Source organism: Nuphar pumila, chromosome 8 (assembly GCF_984573655.1).
Source record: "Nuphar pumila chromosome 8, dmNupPumi1.hap1.1, whole genome shotgun sequence".
Taxonomy (NCBI): Eukaryota; Viridiplantae; Streptophyta; class Magnoliopsida; order Nymphaeales; family Nymphaeaceae; genus Nuphar; species Nuphar pumila.
The window spans coordinates 118,143,846-118,164,737 of record NC_143256.1 but is presented as its reverse complement, the minus strand read 5'-3'; the positions used below and the strand labels follow the sequence as shown (position 1 = coordinate 118,164,737).

General features: G+C 38.3%; 1 protein-coding gene across 1 annotated transcript; it reads right to left on the bottom strand.

Moving 5' to 3' along the window:
• Positions 1-1,156: 1,156 nt before the first annotated feature.
• Positions 1,157-10,786, bottom strand: LOC149830383 (glycine-rich domain-containing protein 2-like). Its single transcript, XM_090016485.1, has 9 exons — positions 10,546-10,786; positions 8,751-8,950; positions 8,381-8,498; positions 8,041-8,295; positions 7,308-7,763; positions 6,056-6,591; positions 4,489-4,705; positions 3,391-3,546; positions 1,157-3,228 (listed from the first exon to the last, which is right to left on the bottom strand). Exons 2-9 carry the CDS (start codon positions 8,906-8,908, stop codon positions 1,435-1,437), a joined length of 3,690 nt encoding a protein of 1,229 aa, XP_089872611.1. The 5' UTR covers positions 8,909-8,950; positions 10,546-10,786; the 3' UTR covers positions 1,157-1,434.
• Positions 10,787-20,892: the final 10,106 nt, after the last annotated feature.

Below are 20,892 nucleotides of genomic sequence, written 5' to 3'. Positions count from 1 at the left end.
CAGCATTTTCAAGTTCACCATGTTGGAGAATTCCTGAATTATACCTACCTCCAGAAAGAAAAGGGCCCAACCAAAGAAGACACAGTGAATAGGGTTTACCCTTGGGCATTGATTATGACGTCTTTTGGTGTCTTAAAATCCCAAAAAGCTTGTGTATGAACATAGATAATCTAACTTGAGATACTTGAGCTCTAGATAGCTTGTGCCTGTGATTACTACAAATATGGTAAGAAAAACAATGGGGCGGATCAGGTGCAATCACATTGCACACTTTCAGTGTGCTCCCATATGACTGCCCTCCATCTGCACTTGACAACCTTCCATCTTTGGGATACAACCTGTCAGCTATGGAGCTCAACAACAGATGAAGCGGCACATTCAGGTGCGGGGTGCACTAAAACCCAACATCTCAGAAAACTCAAAATGGAAACTTGGGGAAAACTCATGGGAAACACAGTTATCGCGCAAGAAATTTGGTTTTCATCATATGAGAAACCTATTGATTTTGTCTGCAAAACACATTTTTTGTGTGTTTCTTGCGCATTTCACTTAAATAAGAATTTTTTTATAAAAAAACTGAGACACATACGTCATTTAAAAAATGTTAGTTACATGTTTTTTAAAAAATATATTTTATAAATATCTTTAAAACCAATATATAATGTGATAAATAAAAGTAAAAAATCTCATAATTCATGTAATTGCATTATTTTTACATTATTTCACGGTTGTCATAATTCTCCATCCATGTCTTACCCTCCCACCAACCTCAGATTTCAAGTGGGACTTGAAAAACAGACCACACAAATGTCAGTAATTCAGGACTGCAACTTCAGGCAACCACTTGCATTGAAACTAGGGAAAGCATTTTTTACTCATCTAGAGGTCATCTTCATGAGACCAGATGCATTAAAAATCTGCAGCTTTTCTTTTTCTCTTTTTTTTTTCAAGCAAGCTAGGATAAACCTCAGTTGGACTTGAGTAGAAAATATATCAGAACAGTAAAACCGGTTGCATCAAAATTTATTGTTGCAGCCACAAAGCATTGTATGATTTCATCGAACAAGATCGCAACACCATTTTATGCTAATTTCCACAAGTGAAACACCTAATAAATGAAATTGGTCCCATCATTATGTCTCAAACTTCATTTTCCTTTTTATTTTTTTGAGTGAAGTATACAACTTCATTTAACAACAATAAGTATAAACACAACCTTTTACGTTTATCATCCCATCGATAAGGAGATGATAACGTCATTATTTGAATTAAATATCTTCAAAGCATATAAAACCTTTTAGGCAAGTCTCACACACACTTGAAACATAACCACTTACTAGCCACCACGATTGGTTTTCTTATTATCGACAACAAGTGATAAAATGAAACAGATCTGCATCAATCCCAGGTTACAGAAGCAGGTTCTTTGCTGATTTAGAAGGCAACACCACACTCCCCACCACAACCGCTTCCACCGCATCCGCCACTCTTTTCTGATATGCCACTCTCAAGCTTGCCACCACAACCACCGCCACACCTCCCACTACCACACATGCTGCCAGACTCTTCAGTACTGATACCACACTCCCCGCCACAGCCGCCTCCACCGCATCCACCACTCTTTTCTAATATGCCACTCTCAAGCTTGCCACCACAACCACCGCCACACCTCCCACCACCACACATGCTGCCAAACTCCCCAGTACTGATACCACACTCCCCGCCACAGCCGCCTCCACCGCATCCGCTACTCTTTTCTGATATGCCACTCTCAAGCTTGCCACCACAACCACTGCCACACCTCCCACCACCACATATGCTGCCAGACTCCCCAATACCGATACCACACTCCCCGCCACAACCGCCTCCACCGCATCCGCCACTCTTTTCTGATATGTTACTCTCAAGCTTGACACCACAACCACTACCACACCTCCCACCACCACACATACTGCCAGACTCCCCAGTACGGATACCACACTCTCCGCCACAACCGCCTCCACCGCATCCGCCACTCTTTTCTGATATGCCACTCTCAAGCTTGCCACCACAACCACTGCCACACCTCCCACCACCACACATGCTGCCAGACTCCCCAGTATTGATACCACACTCCCCGCCACAGCCGCCTCCACCGCATCCGCCACTCTTTTCTGATATGCCACTCTCAAGTTTGCCACCACAACCACTGCCACACCTCCCACCACCACACATGCTGCAAGACTCCCCAGTACTGATACCACACTCCCCGCCACAACTGCCTCCACCGCATCCGCCACTCTCAAGCTTGCCACCACAACCACCGCCACACCTCCCACCACCACACATGCTGCCAAACTCCCCAGTACTGATACCACACTCCCCGCTACAGCCGCCTCCACCGCATCCGCTACTCTTTTCTGATATGCCACTCTCAAGCTTGCCACCACAACCACTGCCACACCTCCCACCACCACACATGCTGCCAGACTCCCCAATACCGATACCACACTCCCCGCCACAACCGCCTCCACCGCATCCGCCACTCTTTTCTGATATGTCACTCTCAAGCTTGCCACCACAACCACCGCCACACCTCCCACCGCCACACATGCTGCCAGACTCCTCCCCAGTATTGATACCACACTGCCCGCCACAACCGCTTCCACCGCATCCGGCACTCCTTTTTGATATGTCACTTTCAAGCTTGCCACCACAACCACTGCCACACCTCCCACCACCGCACATGCTGCCAGACTCCCCAGTACTAATACCACACTGCCCTCCACAGCCGCCTCCACCACATCCGCCACTCTTTTGTGATATACCACTTTCAAGCTTGCCACCACAACCACCGCCACACCTCCCACTACCACACATGCTACCAGTAATGATGCCACACTCTCCACCACAGCCACCCCCACCACACCCCCCACCATTCTTCAATACCATTCCACACTGTCCGCCATAGCCTCCACCGTAGCCACCACTTACTGCATTACCGCGTTCTGAACCACAGCTTCCACCGCAACCACCACATACTCCACTTTTAACAACAGTCTCACCCTCTTTTCCATAGGCACCATCGCAGTCTTGGCCTTTCTCAGCAGTGACTACCTCTTCTGATGCCAAAGATTCCAAAGTGCCGCTATTGTTAGTGAAAAAATTGTGATAGCCTTCCTTTTTCAACGTATCTGAAAGTATAAAGGCAAGAACAACTCCAGGCAAGACAAACCATTCTTGGTTGATCTGTGATGGATCACAAAAATACATCATTGCACAATAATAGGAGTGAACAACATCCAAAAGGGAAAAAGGGAAATGTAGTCAGGCCCTTAATGACAATACACAAGCATACATGGATGCGCAATCCATACTGTCCCTTGAAGAATCTAGGACAGGAGGACTTACCTTGAGAAGGCCAGATTTCAAGTTAAACAGTGCCAAGGCTTTGCCATATGGATCTTCCGAAGCAAATTCCACCACCGTTACGAAGTCTTGTTCATTTTTCTGTTTCTTATAGCACTCCAGCTCAAAATCTAGCCTTCTACCAGGGAAGAGTTTAACCTGCTAAACGTAGCACCCAGCATAGTGAGTAATCAAATTTGACCAACGATGAGAAGAACCACAATATTTTGTCAACCAGGCCAAATGACAGTTTAAAATATTGCAAGCAAGAAAAGCCACAGGCAACTTAATGATGTTTCTAAGTTTTTGTTGTTGTTTTTCAGATTGGAGCATATTGGTTTTTATCTTTTAACTTGAACAAGAAGTACTATGGTCAAGTTAAACATCGTGAGGCAAATCATAAGGTTGATCATGCCAAAGGGAAATGATACATATAATGATGCTTGCAGGAAATTCACCAACCCATTTGTTTTTCAAGAACCAGTTCAAATGCAACACCTCAAATATTGGAAAAAAAAGAGAAAAATAAATATCAAAACTAAGAGCTAACAGAGAGAGGAAACCTATTTCTTTGGCACTAAGAAAATGTTCACCACTCTGAATGAATTACATGTTCATGTTTAAGGAAAAAATTCAACTACTACTAAGTTTTGTTTATTAAAAACTCATCTCAAAGGACAAACAGTTTACTACAAACTTGTGTCAAAGAACAAAGTCAACGATAATTTGAACCAAGTCAGGTAAATAAGATTGGATCATGGAAACTATACAGGCATGAACAAATTAAAAATTGAATCTAGTGTTGCAAACATGAAGCAGGAAAACACACAAATTCTACATATTGCTGCATGTCAGTTATTCGTTTAGGGTAGTTTCATTACATGGCAAAATTAAGAATAGACTTAACCACACTTTGCCGTTTATTCTCAAAATTTGTTGAACCAAGAATTCGAGTTTTCATAGTAACAACTTTACGTAGATGCTGAGAAAAAGTGAACACATGAGCTTGGAAGAAAGGTATGAGCCAAGAAAGGAAAGTGCTCATATAGCCGGCTTATTCATGGGTTATACACTACATTAAGATACAGGAAGGAAACTTACCACCCGGCGACCATGAAACTCAATAACGTGACCATTGACACCTTTTTCCTTCTCCAGCTGAAGGCACCAATCAGAGTTGATCAATGACCATTTTGTAAGATTGTTATGTTCAATCAACTCATTAGCAAGGATCCTTTCTTCCGCTGAACATCCTGATACACCAACTATTTCTCTCTTTTGGGAATGGGCATTGTCTGTCTCTGCTTTCTTCAAGTTTCTGAGACGATTAAAGAAAAAATGTTCGTCTGATGTACCAAAAATTGGTAATTGAAAATAAGCACCATCATCACTTGAAATGGGAAAAAAAATGAACAAGCAATGATAGAAATATTTTGATATTCTTCCAGAACGAAGATATACTGCTCTTTAAAATAATTTTTGAAGAACAAAGATTTACAAATCATAATCATGGTATATCTATGCATGTCAAAAGCTCACTATTGATCTTCTGGGGACTACAAAAAGAACTAAAGCAATCTCACACTATCTCCTCAACTAAATCTGCAGAGAAGTCGAGAAACTTTCCAGTTCTTAGCTTTCAAAAACCTAGGTCTTTTTGAAAGGCTCAATACAGACCGGATCATCGGCAGGCCACGTCAGACGGAACCTTGGGGAGTCAAGAATAATTTGATTCTAGAGGGCACCATTGCACCTGGGTTCATAGCCAAGAAGAAAAATAGTTGGGGCACTAGAGTACAATTTGGAAAGATATAGTCTTTTACGGGAAAACTTGTGAGGGCTATCTGGAGGAGGCAGAGGTTGTAAATGCATTGCCAAATGCAGCATGCTATTGCAGCACCCTGGCAACGTATCTGGTAAAAATGATTCTTTTACATTATCAATTTCTTTCGTCTTTGCCCACTGTAGAAAATTAGTTGGATGTGCATAAAATCATGTCGATCCTAAATTTACCAATCAAATACGTTAACCTAAGATATTTAAGGTGGCGCTTCATTTATGGAGGAAATTTATCGGATGGAAAAACCAGTAAGCTTAACCTCTCAAAAGATGTGAGAGACGTTTATATGTTTCAATAACAATTATTTCACCATTTGCAAGAAAACAGGCATTGAACCTTTCTACAGGGAATATAAACTTGTGCAATGCACTGGATATCCCCTAAAAGAATAATGTCAAATTATAAGTAATCGCTGAAGTCTACCATCCAAACTTGAGACAGAGAGAAGTAATTGGTTCCATAAGCAAGAAAGACTGATCCTATACAAAAATCAATCTTAACATCATTGACGATGTACAAATCTTAGCATTAAAAATCTAGCTTTCGAGACCACCCTATCCAATAGAGATCCTATACCATGCTACTTGAAGAAAGACTAGCATTCTTCAAAATAAAATTGAATTCACGATATGATCTCTTTATACAAGTGAATGATTATCCTTTTATGAGACTTTGCTTCTATTGAATATGGTCAATGCATGTGCATATTTTAACCCACAAGTGTGTGCATGTGTTTTTGGTGTTTGCATGCACATATGCATGTATATCTGTGAATATTGACTGGCTCATGAGTCTTAACATAAACACAAAAGTAACTTCGTGCCTCACCTCATCTGGATGCTAATAATCTCATTTCCCTTATTATCTACAAAACGAGTCCAGAACTTGAGCCGCTGAATCCTCCCCAGAAGTGGATTGAAACATGAGTTTAATGCATATTGACCAGACTGGGACATGTGAAATACATGTGGTGCAATAACTGGAACAGTGACAGAGACAGCGATGTGCAAGTAAACTGGCTCACATCCTGCAACTACAGCATCACTTGACAATTCAAACCATTTTTCTACAGAAAATGATGATGAGTTAACCAAATCCTGCAGGGATACAGAGGTCGTTCCTATGGTTTTCAGCTGCCTACTCAGAGGAAGACTAGAAGGGATGTAAGATACAAGCTCAAAAACAAGTTCCCCATTAGGTTCACACTGGAATGCAGATACTCGCTTCTCCCCAATTTCAGATTCAATACCTATTCTACTGTAAGAACTGAAAAACAAGTCAGGTTGGTGTTTACTGCAATTGACAAATAGTGAGCCCTTGGGATCTGGTATAAGATTTTTTACCCTCACAATCTCCAAAGTTACCTGCGCGAAAGCATAAACATGAATTAAGCATACCAATCAAACATGTGGAGGAGAAGGTGAAAGGACAAAAGGAGAAAAAAAAGAGGGGGTTGGGGAGGGGCAGGGACTAGGATATTTGACACTAATAACTCCTGAACATAATTCTGGAGATAAGAATAAATGTAAATAACAAAATGATTTAAGGTTTGCTTGAACTTGCTTGAAACTTCTTTTTTATACGCTTCTCTTTCCTTTTTTCTTTTCAGCTCTTAGCTGCCAGACCATTTGAGTATTGAAATCTAAAACAGGACTTCAACATGAAGAAAGTACCTTTGATGTTATCAATAAAATTGTGCAAGGACATCTCAAATGAGGTCATCGACATTATTTCACAAAAATGACTGAACTTTTCCAACTATTGAAAAAACCATGTTCTTCTCATCGTTTTTTTTTGTCAAAGGCCTTTTTCTTTTTCCTTTTTAATGCTATCAAGCAGGGTATGGATTAGGCCGACGAGCACACATGTGGGCCACCTGCGACCCCCGAACATAATAAATGTGGCCACCAGCAGAAAATTATTCAGTGTACATGAAAGCTGCAAGATAACAAAGGTTTGTCCACTTTCCAGCACAACCAAATACTTTCATAACTTGTGCTTAAATCTCAGATTCAAAAGCAAGAGATGGCATAAACAGATAAACGACAAATCTGAGAAGAGGCAAAAATATAAAGAATACCTGAATGGTTTTAACCTGTGGAAGATCAAGGAACTTCTCATATTTCCTACATTCAGGAACCTTTTCATTCATACTGGCAGATAAGATAGGATTGACCACCACTGGAGAGGGAGGATTGCCTCTGTACATTGCACCAGCCCGCAAATACCTCCTGCCAAATGTCTCCTCCCACTGCTTGGTGGTACCAGAGAACCCAACATCAAGCTTCTTTCCTTTGGACCGATCAGAATCCGTATCATCATGCTCCAATACCTTCCCAAGCACTTGAACCAGGTCTTTGTTGTAACAAACCGGCTGCAGTTGGTGTGAGTGCCATATCAAATCAATATCATAAGTTGGCACACAGAATCGCCGCACAGACTTTTGCTTGTTTCTCTTGATCAGATGCAGGAAGCCCTTATACCTCGCTACAGCTTCTTCAAGAAATAGAACATCATGCATACAAGGTGTAGCTACCTGTCCACAAAAATAGGCACGTAACTTACAATTCCTAATGAGATAAAAACTCTGCAATGATTAGTGCAACACACTTCCAGAAAGCTAAAAGGAAAACAATACGGGATCCAAACAGACGAGAAAGGTAGCAGAAAAGGTAAAAAAAGGATCACAGAAAAGAAATTATCTGGAAACCACCTTGGGCATTAAAAACCAATAATCATGGATAGGTGAGACAAAGATAAAAAGGACATACTCAAGGGTATTGATTCTATTGAACAAAAGAAACAGAAGTTACCTGGTATGAAAAAGAGCTCTGCCTCTTAACGGCTGCAACAAAGTCATATCTAATGGATGCAACAGTATCAGAAACCTTTCCAACAATATTTTCTTGGGAATAGCAGCATAAATCAAGCTCATACGGTTCTTCTGGATATAAACTACACCAAAGTTGAGAAGTTTCTTGTTTGGAAGACCCTTTCACGGTAGACTGCACATCATGATTGTCAAGGGTCCTTCCATAGAACTCTTCACAGTCCAATTTGTACTGCACCTGCAAACAGACCGATGGTTAAATTGTTGCTAGTTCCATCGGCGGAAGGATTACACGCAAAAACATAAGTCATTAAAGGGCTTACCGGATTAAGCCTATGACAATGCCAAACCCATTCACAATCAAGAGGCACAACCAATGGCCCTTTCGTGACCTTGGACTCATGGTGCTTAGCAAGCAAGGGAAGCCAGTAATTCTTGTACCTGAAAATTCAGTATTATAAAAAACATAACTCAGAAAAGTCAGTCTATCAACCAGCTTTGTAGCAGAGGAAGAGAGGAAAATATAGTGAATTCCTCCTGTAACTGATCATCACAATGTCTGAACATGGCTGTCTGAAATCAATATGAAGTTTTCATGCATATCGAGGTGATTGTGCATCTAAAAAGATGCATGTGGTTTCAGAGAAATATGCAAGGAACACAACGAGATTACAATGAAATAAGAGCAATCACCTGTGGATAGCTCTGTCTAAAACAGGACCATGATACAGACATCGATTTCTATCAACTGCCTCAAGAAACAGCAATTGTTGTTTGGCAACCGCAACTAGATCTTGACTAATTACGATCCTTTGAGCTTCAAGCCACTCCAGTTCTTGTCCATTGTCCATTTTTTTTTCCTCAAACAAAGACGAAAAATGCTTTCTTTCTTTCTGCAGAGGGAGGTTATAGCAATAGTCAACATCTAATAAAAATAATTTTGCAATATGATGTATGGATGATACATGTTAAACCTCACTGCCATATATACCAGGACTCCTTGTCCTTAGGAAAGCGATAACTGTATCCCTCTAAAACAGTTATTTGGGTTCAGTTATCTTTCTCCGATTTGTAAAAAAGGAAATGATCCACAAGCAATGGTTACGTTAAGAAGAAAAAAAACACCAAACTAAAGGAAAAATCATCATCATCATGAAAGTTTTCAATCTTTTGGTTATGAATATGAAAAATGTCTAATAATAATATTTTCCATTTCAAGGGAAGAGGAGAACCAAATCTGGAGAAATCCTACATCACAAAGCCACATTAGAAGCTGAAGTTAAGACATGAAATACCAGAACAATTTAAGAAGGTAACCACAGCATATGCCAGAATTATTATGATATGAAACGTCAAAATGAAGTGAATTACAATGGATCTGCATCAAAATAAATTAAGATTGGACTCATCACAAAGAAAAAATAAACGCAATAATTATGTTATCTTTGTCTTCAAGCCTGTACTTCCAGCTCAACAACGAAAGCAGACCGCTCTAGAGATTTAAGGAAGTCACAACATGAAACATTTGGAAATTTCGTCAGATTAGCTAGCAAAAAGGTAAATATTCAGAGCCAAAAAAGGAACAATAAGAATCTCCTAATACCACCGTCTTTTCTTCACTACCCTTTTCAAAAAGACGCATATATCACCTTTTGAGTTGATATTTGATTTGTTCTCTTTAAATATTCGCTCCAGGTTTCGCATTTCTTATCCCATAGCTGTTTTTTTTTTTTTTTTTTTAAATTTTCCTCCCTGATTTGGAAGTTTTGCTCCTTATTTCTTCAGAAGTTCTCCAACGATTTACTGGAATTTCTTTCACCGCGCCTCCTTTCGCAAAACAGAAAAGAAAGGCAAGTGCAGATGTGCGTTATTCTATCATTACAGTTTTCTCAAGTTTCCGCCGGATTATCAGTCGCAAAATTTCACGATTACCGCATGCCTTTCCACACTAAAGCTGCAGTGACTCTCGGAGCAAACTTCCATCATGTTCACTCATATTGTGCATAGTTATGTAAATCTCAGCAAAAAAATTCAAGATCTCTCAAACTAAGATTCCTAAAACCAGAATTCGGAGACAAGGAGAAAAATCAATATCGTCTAGTAATCATCATCGGAAAACTCAAGAGGAACGATGAGTTTCGAAAGTTGGACAATGCTTACACCAAAGAGGTCACTCTATCGCACGCAACGATTCAATTGAAAGTCAAACTCAGAACCGAATTCTACTCAGTAATAACGACAAGAAGAACTAAAGAAACAAAAATCTCGATAACGGTTCTCTTCAAGAACGCGCTCATTTCTCTAATTTACATCCAAGAGAAAAACACGTAGTCACGGAGAATGTTCCGACGAGTTTTCAGATTTCCGGTGGCCGTCCTACTAAACAATGCTAAAGAGAAGCAAAAAAAAAAAAAAAACGCGAATCTCATCCGTAACTCGTCGGATAACGCAACTTCCCTAACTTTCAAGAAGGAGAAAACGAACTCACGGTCAGGGGAGAAGAGAGTTGTGGAGGGGGAGGAAGAAGAGGAGGTCGGCGACGGGAGAGGAGAGAGAGCGAAGAGGGACGTGGGCGGCGGTGAGAGGGGAGGCGCAGTCGGGGAGAGAGGAGGAGGAGAGGAAGGCAGAGAGGGTTGGGCCCTCTGTGCCCTTTTAAAGGCACGGGGGGTGTGTTTAAACGGGGAGAGAGAGGAGGAAGGCAGAGAGGGTGGTGTACTGTATTTTATCATTTCTAACAATCCCAACTGGTAGCGTCCACTGGACCTCATGCCTATTAGGCATACGCGAAAACAATTCTATTTAAATGTCAGTTGTCAGTATCAGCCTGAATCGGCCGATGAGTATCGTATCGGTAGAAAATTGATACGATACTAACCTCCTGAATCAGCTACTTTTTTTATAAATGTAAAAAAAAATACTTAAAAATTAATTAAAACTATTTTAATGATTTTAACACGTGTCACCATTATGATTTTTTAAATTATTTTTGTAGCCAATTCAGAACGATTCACTTGAGAATTAGTATCGGGCCGATTCACCTAAATCTTTGGCCAAACAACACCTGACCGATACCGACAACTTTGATATAGTACAAAAAGAGTTGTTAGTTGTGTTGGAATTTAAATGGCACATTGTTTAAGTAGTAGGGGGTCTGCCTAACCCCAGCTTGACTATTAAAAAAACCAAACAACGTGATGCATGCCATTTCTTTGGATATGGATCTTTTAAGTAAGGTTTGAATGTGCATTAGGATCGGGTTCAGTTTCTTCAATTGAACTACTTACCAATTCAGATCAATGTTTTAGGTTGTATTTTATATTGATCCTATTTAAAATCCACCTCGATTACATTTTTCTACAAGTAAATAGCTTGTTTTCGTATTATTTTCTCCTGATCTAGTATTTTACCACATTTATTTTCTATCCAGATTCAATCTAATTCATATTCATATCTACTGTTTACATTCTGGATTCAGATTCATATTTGGCAAGATCCAACCAGACCGATGTTAGTGAAGGTACTTCTTTTTCTCTTAAGAGATATTTGTGTGCACTCACAAACCCAGACCCTATAGGGTCCGGGTATGGTGATAAATAATAAGACCCAGGTTCGGACCAGAAGGTTTGATCAATACATGGACCCGGGTATAGTTTGTGAAATTTTATACCAAACCTGAACCCGACCCGAGTTTCGATTAAGACCCACAAATCTTTATGACAAAAAATATGATTTTAATGGGTCTGGTTCACGTAGTTCTTATTGGGTCCGGGTATGGTTTTTCTTATAGTGAACCTAATTAGACATACCTTACTCGTAAATCGGGTCCAAGTTTGGTTTCACCTGAGTCTGAATGAAACCCGACCCGCTGACACCCCTACCTGGTAGGCAAGGGGACCTTAAGGCTTTTACCAACCGGAGGCCAGCCAATATAGGCGAAGAATATGGTTTTTTCCTTGGATTATCTAAAAAAAATAATTGCAAAAAAGTAGAGTTTGTTAGACGTTCATATCCTGGCTATGAGATATCATTTTTCTTCGGGTGTATAAATGAATGTGTCTGTTTAAGCTCAATTTATTCTTGTCCATCGAGTTTGATTCATAGCTAGTTTCATAACATAGGGGTTTATGGATAAAACAGTTCCTAATAGAACCCACTTAATGGAAATATAAACGATGCATGTATCCCAACTTTTCCTTCTTTTCTGGATAAATAGGTGCATTTGAACAAGCTCTTTCATATGGTATATCACTACATGTCCATTGTGGGGTGTAACTGGGCCGGGTATACCCGACTAGAACCCATATTGGTGGACCCATGGGTTTGTGTCAGGTTCAAATTAAATATAGTCTCCTAGTGAAAATGGGTCGGGCCTCTGGTATTATAAATGAAGATTCAAACCTGAATGTACCCGACCCAATTATGTAACCAGACCCAAATGGTTCTCCATGTTTTAAAACCGAACCCACTTGAACCCGCTCTGTACCCGAACCTGCTTCGTACCTGATCGATCTGAAACTTTCTAATTGACAAATTATTATACATTCAATTAAACATTTTATGATGTTGATACCCTTAAAATTAATATGTATTGTATTTTAGTAATCCAAACTTTAATTCATTTTTCATTATACTTCTTATTACCCTTTTCATGAAAATTGCTGGGTTGAAGTGAATTCCAAAATAGTACTCGAGAACACATTGAATTTGACACATTTTGAATATGATATATTATTGTTTTTTTGTTTCAACTTAAAATGTTTGGTTGGTGTGGATGTATTCATTTTATACAGATTTTGACATTATTTAGAATTAGCTATTAAGCTTTTATTTTGTTAGCATATAATCTTCTTAATAAACAATTGATTATGTTAATTTATATAATTTTTATTGGCAGGTAATTATGTCTATAATAACGATGGCATCAAGACTTTAGCTGAAACCCAAACCCATTAACCTATGTGGGTCTACTTTTTTGAGCCATACCCAATTTATGCTTATGGTTTTACCAGAATATTCACAGGAGATTCACCAAAAAGCTTGCTGGAGGAGGGCTAAAATTTGAGGACTTGTACCATTGGTGAACCAGTGTCGATGAGAGATTTTTGCAAAGTCCCTGCCTGCCGGAATATTGGCATGAATGTTGTCAGAATGTCGCCAGAAGATCGCCAGAATGATTGGTGATAACCGGTTGGGGACAACAAGAACGCTAGGTGTTGCAAAATAAGGCATTCATATGAAAAAATGGGTTGAGAAATGAAGTGTCATTTATATGAGACAGAATTTCACAAGAAAAAGTAATTGCGCGATACAGGTATGATTGGAATAAAAAATTGCACAATATTAGACTTTCGCAATACTTTATGCGATACTCATCAACAATTTCATAATTATTAGACTTTCGCAAATTTTATGATTTTCACTAGTGATCGCACAAGACACATCACAAGTTTCACAAATTGTTTCAAATTTTGCAAACTTTTTTGCAACCTTCATTATGATTTTGTTGATGAGTTACGTCAGTGTAATATTTTAGTGTCATGTCGTGCGAAAATAAAAAAAAAATTGCACCGGCAAAGGGTAAAACCAGCAAAAAAAAAATGGTAACATGAAATATTGTCCATTCGACGAATTTGGTACATTGTGAAGAATTTATAGAAATGCATCATTTTTGCCATATAGTATGGTTATTTCTATTTAGATTTTCTTTAAAAACTCGCCTCTGTTTTCAAGAAGTGATGGACTCATCACTGGTATGAGTTGAAACCTTTTCCCTTACTATAATGATGTGTAACTTCAATAAGGTTGAGATTTTCCTATGTGAACTATTTTTCCTAGATTCTTTGGGTCTCTTCAACACCTGTCAGATAATTCCTAGGTAGTAGACACCCTAAGATTCAAGATAAACAATAAATGAATGTGTGAGTTAGCAAAAGCCTCATTCATAATCAAAATCTTAAGAAAATGCAATAGAAAAGGCCGACAACTTACCCAAGCTTTAGAGAAGCCCTAGCCCCTGCTAGCATTGGCAATTTAGTAGTCTCCTTGCACAAGTGTTGAGAGAGTAATTAAGCAAAATTTTCATATTCTGAATAGATTTTCATGGAAAAGACTTTCTCTTGTAAGAAACTAAACACGGATCCCATAATTTGAAATAGGATGAGTTCCATCGACTACAACAAAGCAGTAGATTAGCGACGACCACATTCCGTCGTGAATCCGTCGCTAACATGGTTAGCGACGGATTAGCGACAATGAGGCGACAGTATGCTTACGTCGCGAATATTTCGACGCTAACTGACGATAGAATAATTCCGTCGCCAGGTCCGTCGCTAATTGCGACGGAATAACGAGCGCTATATTCCGTCGCCAATCCGCCGGTACTAAACGGCGACCACGGCTTGGCGACGGATTTAATTCCGTCGCTATGCCGTCGCTAGATTAATATGAATAGCGACGGATGGTTCCGTCGCTAAGCCGTCGCTAGATTAATATGAATAGCGACGGAATCATCCGTCGCTAATCCGTCGCAAACACGAAAAAAAATAAAAAAAAAATATTTAAAAATTAATTACCGAGAACTGTACAATTTCTATTTTCTGTACAATTTATATTTCCTGTAAATAAAAAACAAACCACACAAAAAAATTCATATAACAAGTATCTATAATAATTAATCGTTCCACCTTAAAATTAAAAAGTTTAATTATTTACAATTCAACAATTACAATTAGGAAAAATAAAAAAAATAGAACTTCTTCAACACAGTCCTCTAATCATCGCCAAGATTTTGTGCGTCTTCTTGTTCATTGTCTTTATCTGTCCCTTCAGCTTCACTACCCTGATTATCGCTAGCATCCTACACAAGAAAAAAACAGTCAGTATTGATAAACAAAATATAATGAAATAAATTACACACTACATGTGATTCTATCATGTGCTCATGTGTGATCTAAGGCAATAAAAAAACTCTATATGTGATTCTATCATGCTCATATGTGTGCTAAGGCAGTCAAAAAATTGAATATGTGATTATAGCATGTTCATATGTGTTCTAAGGCATCTAAAAAAACTCTATGTGATTCTACCATGCTCAGATGTGCTTTAAGGTAGGCAAAAAACTATATATGTGATTCGATCATGCTCATATGTGTGCTAAGGCAGTAAAAAAATTGAATATGTGAATATAGCATGCTCATATGTGCTCTAAGGCAGGCAAAGCCAAAAATTTTATATGTGATTCTATCATAAATGATATATAACATGTTCATATGTGTTCTAAGGCAGTTAAAAAACTCTATATGTTATTATAGCATGCTCATATGTGTGCTAAGGCAGTCAAAAAATAGAATATGTGATTATAATATGCTCATATGTGTTCTTAGGCAGTCAAAAAACTGAATATGTGATTATAGCATGCTCATATGTGTTTTAATGCAATCAAAAAAACTTTATATGTGATTTTATCATGCTCATATGTGCTCTAAGGCAGACAAAAAGTTAAATATATATATATGTGATTCTATCATGCTCATATGTGTGCTAAGGCAGTCAAAAAATTGAATATGTGATTATAGCATGTTCATATGTGTTCTAAGGCATATAAAAAAACAATATATGTGATTCTACCATGCTCAGATGTGCTTTAAGGCAGGCAAAAAACTATATATGTGATTCGATCATGCTCGTATGTGTGCTAAGGCAGTAAAAAAATTGAATATGTGAATATAGCATGCTCATATGTGCTCTAAGGCAGGCAAAACAACTTTATATGTGATTCTATCATGCTCATATGTGTGCTAAGGCAGTAAAAAAATTGAATATATGATTATAGCATGTTCATATGTGTTCTAAGGCATCTAGAAAAACTCTATATGTGATTCTACCATGCTCAGATGTGCTTTAAGACAGTCAAAAAAACTATATATGTGATTATACCTGAGAGGGACCTGGAATCGAAGATCCCCTATCCTGAACAGCGGCCTTGATCTCATTTCGGAGAAAGGGGGCGACGGTGTATTGGAAGTAGTTATTCAGTGATTCATTAATGATCTCGCGTACATCATCACCGGAAAGAATAGTCGGCTGTTTGGAGCTTATGTCGGCGCAAGAAGTCGGTGAGCCGTAACTGGAAGAACCAATAACTGGTGAAGTGTTCATATTACTCCAAAACCCGAACACGCGACCTTTTTTGGGTTCACCTGCTGCAGTCACCCATGCTGTAGGATCAAATGATGGATGCTGAGTAGCGTCTTCGCCATATCGCTCTACCATCTGTTGCTCATATGCCTCCTACAAAATAATGTTTAAAGTATTCATTAATAATTAATGATAACATTATGATAACTTGCATATATATTGCAATGATTATTAATAGAATTAATGCATACCGTTGTCGTTCTCGCCTTCTCTGATACGAAGACTCCCGTGGTCTTCCGTTTATGTGTTTCTACAAACACATCCTTATATGGTACACTGCCTCCTTTTTCTGCTTCCTGCGAAGTTAAATGATAAAAGATTTAGTACACAAGTTTGCAACAATACTTATAAAATTAATATTATATATTGATGAGTTACCATTTTCTTTAGGTGGCTCCCAAATGTCTTAGATCCACCTGTGTAGATGGGCTTCGGGCATCTTCGATCGATTTTGTGAAGCCTTCGCAGAGCGATTTTTAAATGCATCTCCCACCCACTTATCGCATATTTCATCCCAGTAATCTCTCCTGATAGTAATAGGACCATGGCCCTTCCACAGTAATGGATCATCTACTACGCCAGATGCTTTTTTTGCTGTAGTCTTCATAGTGTGCAGCATGTCTGCAAATCGATTGGCAGCCACCTTCTGCCACACCTTCCTTGCATCATTTTCTTCCACCGTAGTTGCAAAGTGATTCAAAGCCTACAAATATTTTCAGAAAGTTAGTAGACATTGCTTAAATAAATTAAATATGAAACACATTAACTATGAGGAACAACTGTATACCATGAATGAGGACCACAATCTGTCTAACACCTCCTTTGGGTACTCTTTCCATTGAGCAACTGGTCCTGGTAGATGTTGAAGAAGTGAATTCCTAATCTCCCGTACTACTTCTTGTGGCTCAAACCTCGTGCTGCACATGAATTGTTACACAGTAAATATCAATATAAAATATTTAAAAGATATGCAATAATTGAAAACAAAATACTTACGGTCGATTATCGATATACACTATTCGAATGAGTCTTCTTGTGCCAGCCTGAGAAGACCCTGTTTCCTGTGTTGGCTGTTGACTTGTGTGATCAACTGGTGTAGGTAGGTCGTGTACAGGCGCAACATCATCTGTAAAAAAATACATTAGCAATTCTCAGAATGTGCATTTGAACTAATCAAGCATCTAATTAGTTATATGATATACCTATCACAGGAGCCCGTGAAGATGAAGGTTGAGTCTGGCTACTACTGGATGAGCGACCACTATAACCTCCATGAACCATATTCTAACAAATAACATATGTCATACAATACATTCAAATAATTCACATCAAGTATTACAATGCATTCAAGTCATTCACATCAAGCATTGCAATGAATTCAAATAATTCAAATCATTGACATCAAGTATTGCACTAATTCAAATCATTCGTTAATTGCATAAATTATAATACATTCAGATAATTGAAATCATTCACATCAAGTATTACAATGCATTCGAATCATTCGTATCAAGTATTACAATACATTCAAATAAAATTTTTAATCATTCACACCAAGTATTGCAATACAACTCACATCAAGTATTACAATGCATTTAAATAGAGGTTTGTAGTATAAGATTTTGCTCACTAGCTTGAGAATTCTTCCTCGTCACTAGTTTGACTTTCTTCTTCTTCTTCTTCTTCTTCATTGTTTGCCCATCCACTTGGTACATCATTTGGATCACATTCATCTATGAATGTTTCATCAGCCAATGGAGATATGACATGCATATCATGCGCAACATCGTGACCATAAGCGAAGTCACAGACATCATCTGATTGATAGTAATCACTGTCTTCAGCTAACTCATCTTCCTGTAACTGATCATACTCGGGGTATAGTTTGGATTTCACCTTGCAAACTGCCCACCATTCATTTCTATCTGACTTTTTTATACTCGGATATGAAGTATAATAAACTTGTTGAGCTTGCGAGGCTAATATGAATGGTTCATATGTTCCAAACCTGGATTTATGATTCACCTCCACAATGCCTGAAGCTTTGTCGAGTCTTGTTGCAGTTGGATCAAACCAATGACACTTGAATACCGTAACCCTGTTATTCATGCCTAAGTAAGTCAACTCCATTATTTCCTCTATAACACCGTAGTAATCATGTTCATTTTCACCGTAGCTGCTACCCTTGACACACACGCCACTATTTATCGTTGATTTGTTTATACCGTAGTCTTTTGTATGGAATCGATAACCATTTACGATATACCCGTTGTAGCATTGCACAACTTTGGTCAGACCATTTTCTAAATCACATATTCCTTGATCTTTAACATCACCATTGCGAACCTACGCACAAACATAAACAATGATTGTGATCACGATCAATTAAGTAACTTAGTGTTGTTTATAAGTACAAAATTTATGTTAGCTTCTTTACCAACTGTTTCAACCACTCCACAAACTTAGTTTCACGTTCTTTTTGTACTTCTGCATCAGTGAGATATGAAACTTCGTTTCGCAACTCCAGATCAAATCGTCTGCAAACCACAAATACTTATATTACTGAGTCATGTATCCACATATAGAACATAAAAGGATTTATAATTGAGTTGCATATACATATACTTACTCGATGTATGGGTCGATCGCTGAGCAATTAAAAAGAATATAGATGTGTGTTGCATCTTGCTCTCGATCTGTCAATAGCCTTAATCGGCAACTACCAAATGCATGCCCAAGTGGTTGAAATATCGACAGCTTGTCAGCTACAGTTACTTGTTCTCCATCATCGTTACGGGGCGGGCATGTGTAACGTGTTGGAATATGAGGTTCGAAGTACATAGATGAGAAATTTGAAATCTCTTCTAAAGTGTACGCCTCACAAATAGACCCTTCTACTCTTGCTTTATTACAAACCTTTTTTTTTAGGTCGAGCATGCATCTGACAAGAATATACATTTCAAATTTTAAATATCTGTCATTAAAGAGACAAATATAAAAAAACATATACCTTTCAAATGGGTACATCCATCGATATTGCACAGGTCCACCAACCCTTAGTTCATATGGCAGATGTATGATCAAATGTTCCATAACATCGAAAAATGCTGGCGGAAATATATTTTCTAACAGACAAACAGTGGTGATGACAGAGTCCTTGAGATTCTTTACATCTGATACAATGACCTCCGATGCGCACAATGTTCTGAAAAATCCGCTCAACTCAGACAATACCCCCCATATAGGTTTGTCTAACATATCATGGAATGCTAGAGGTATCAATCGTTGCATAAAGATATGACAATCATGGCTCTTCAACCCATATAACTGTCCATCGTCAATCTTCACAGCCCGAGCAATGTTAGAGACATATCCATCTGGAAATCTCAGTTGTCTCAACCATTGACATACATGTTTTATTTGATCAGGTCCGAGCACGTACTTCGCCTTTGGTTTCAGTACTTTGCCATTATACTCTTTGAGTTCCAATTCTAGTCTTTTACATATTAATTTTAAATCCATACGGGCCTTCGGATTATCCTTCGTTTTTCCTTTAATATTCATTACTGTATTGAACACATTATCAAACACATTTTTCTCTACATGCATCACATCCAAATTATGTCGTATCAATAGGGTCGGCCAATACGGTAGTTCCCAAAACATAAATTTTTTCGTCCAATTGTGTTCCTTCCCAAATCCACGGAAGGGTGTAGGACTGCAGGCATCTGTTAATACATCTGGAAAGTATCGCAATCTTCTTAAAATCTCTATGCCAGACAATCTTGAGGATGGACCTTTCGTTTCAGTTGTGCCTGCTGTAAATGCATTCTTTTGACGTCGGAACGGATGATCGCTGGATAGAAATCGACGATGACAATCAAACCAGCAAGGCTTCCTTCCATGCCTCAATCTAAATGTTACGAATAGTATCCTAACGAATTAAGAAAAAAACAATCAGAATGCTACGATGAAGAAAATATCAAATTTATCATGCAATATACTATGTCAAACAATAACAAGAATTTTGATGCATGCATTGATAACTTAATATTTTCATGTGCAAACTATTAATGACACGATACAATCATTTGAAGCATACTTTTATTATAAAATTTCACATGGAAGTCAAAATCAAATTGAAAGTAACTACATGCTTGCATGAATACAATTACATCAAACATTGCAATACATCATAATCATTCATATCAAATAAATGGCAAACATGTACCTGCAGCAAACACACTTCAATATCTCACTAACTACTACCATGCTTAGCATGGACTCCGTACTCCAAAAATAAGAACACTTCCATATTTCTACATTAAAATCATGCTTAGCATGATCTCCGAACTCCAACAAAGCAGTCCTAGATATCAACAACTAAGTGAGTGTGTGAACAATAAAGTGCTGCATTCAATAAATTAAATAACATGTGATACGTTTGCATCACTTACTCACCACGGGTATTTACCCGATTTGCATTGTTTTTGTCATTTACTTACCACAGGTGGCCGAGCACGAGTTGGTTCCGTTGAAAAATCTGCACAAAAACAAAACAAATTAAGTAACAAACTAACTAATCATGAAACAAGATGAAACACTAACTAAAAAAATTAAAACAAATTAAAACAACTCT

Bases quoted from the DNA above. Each gene is read 5' to 3' on its own strand.
- LOC149830383 (XM_090016485.1), bottom strand. From the start codon at position 8,908: ATGGACAATGGACAAGAACTGGAGTGGCTTGAAGCTCAAAGGATCGTA. The intron at 7,764-8,040 runs GTAACTTCTGTT...TTTTGTGGACAG, and splicing joins AGAGCTCTTTTTCATACCAG to GTAGCTACACCTTGTATGCA. The intron at 6,592-7,307 runs GTATTCTTTATA...GCTTTCGCGCAG, and splicing joins CACAGGTTAAAACCATTCAG to GTAACTTTGGAGATTGTGAG.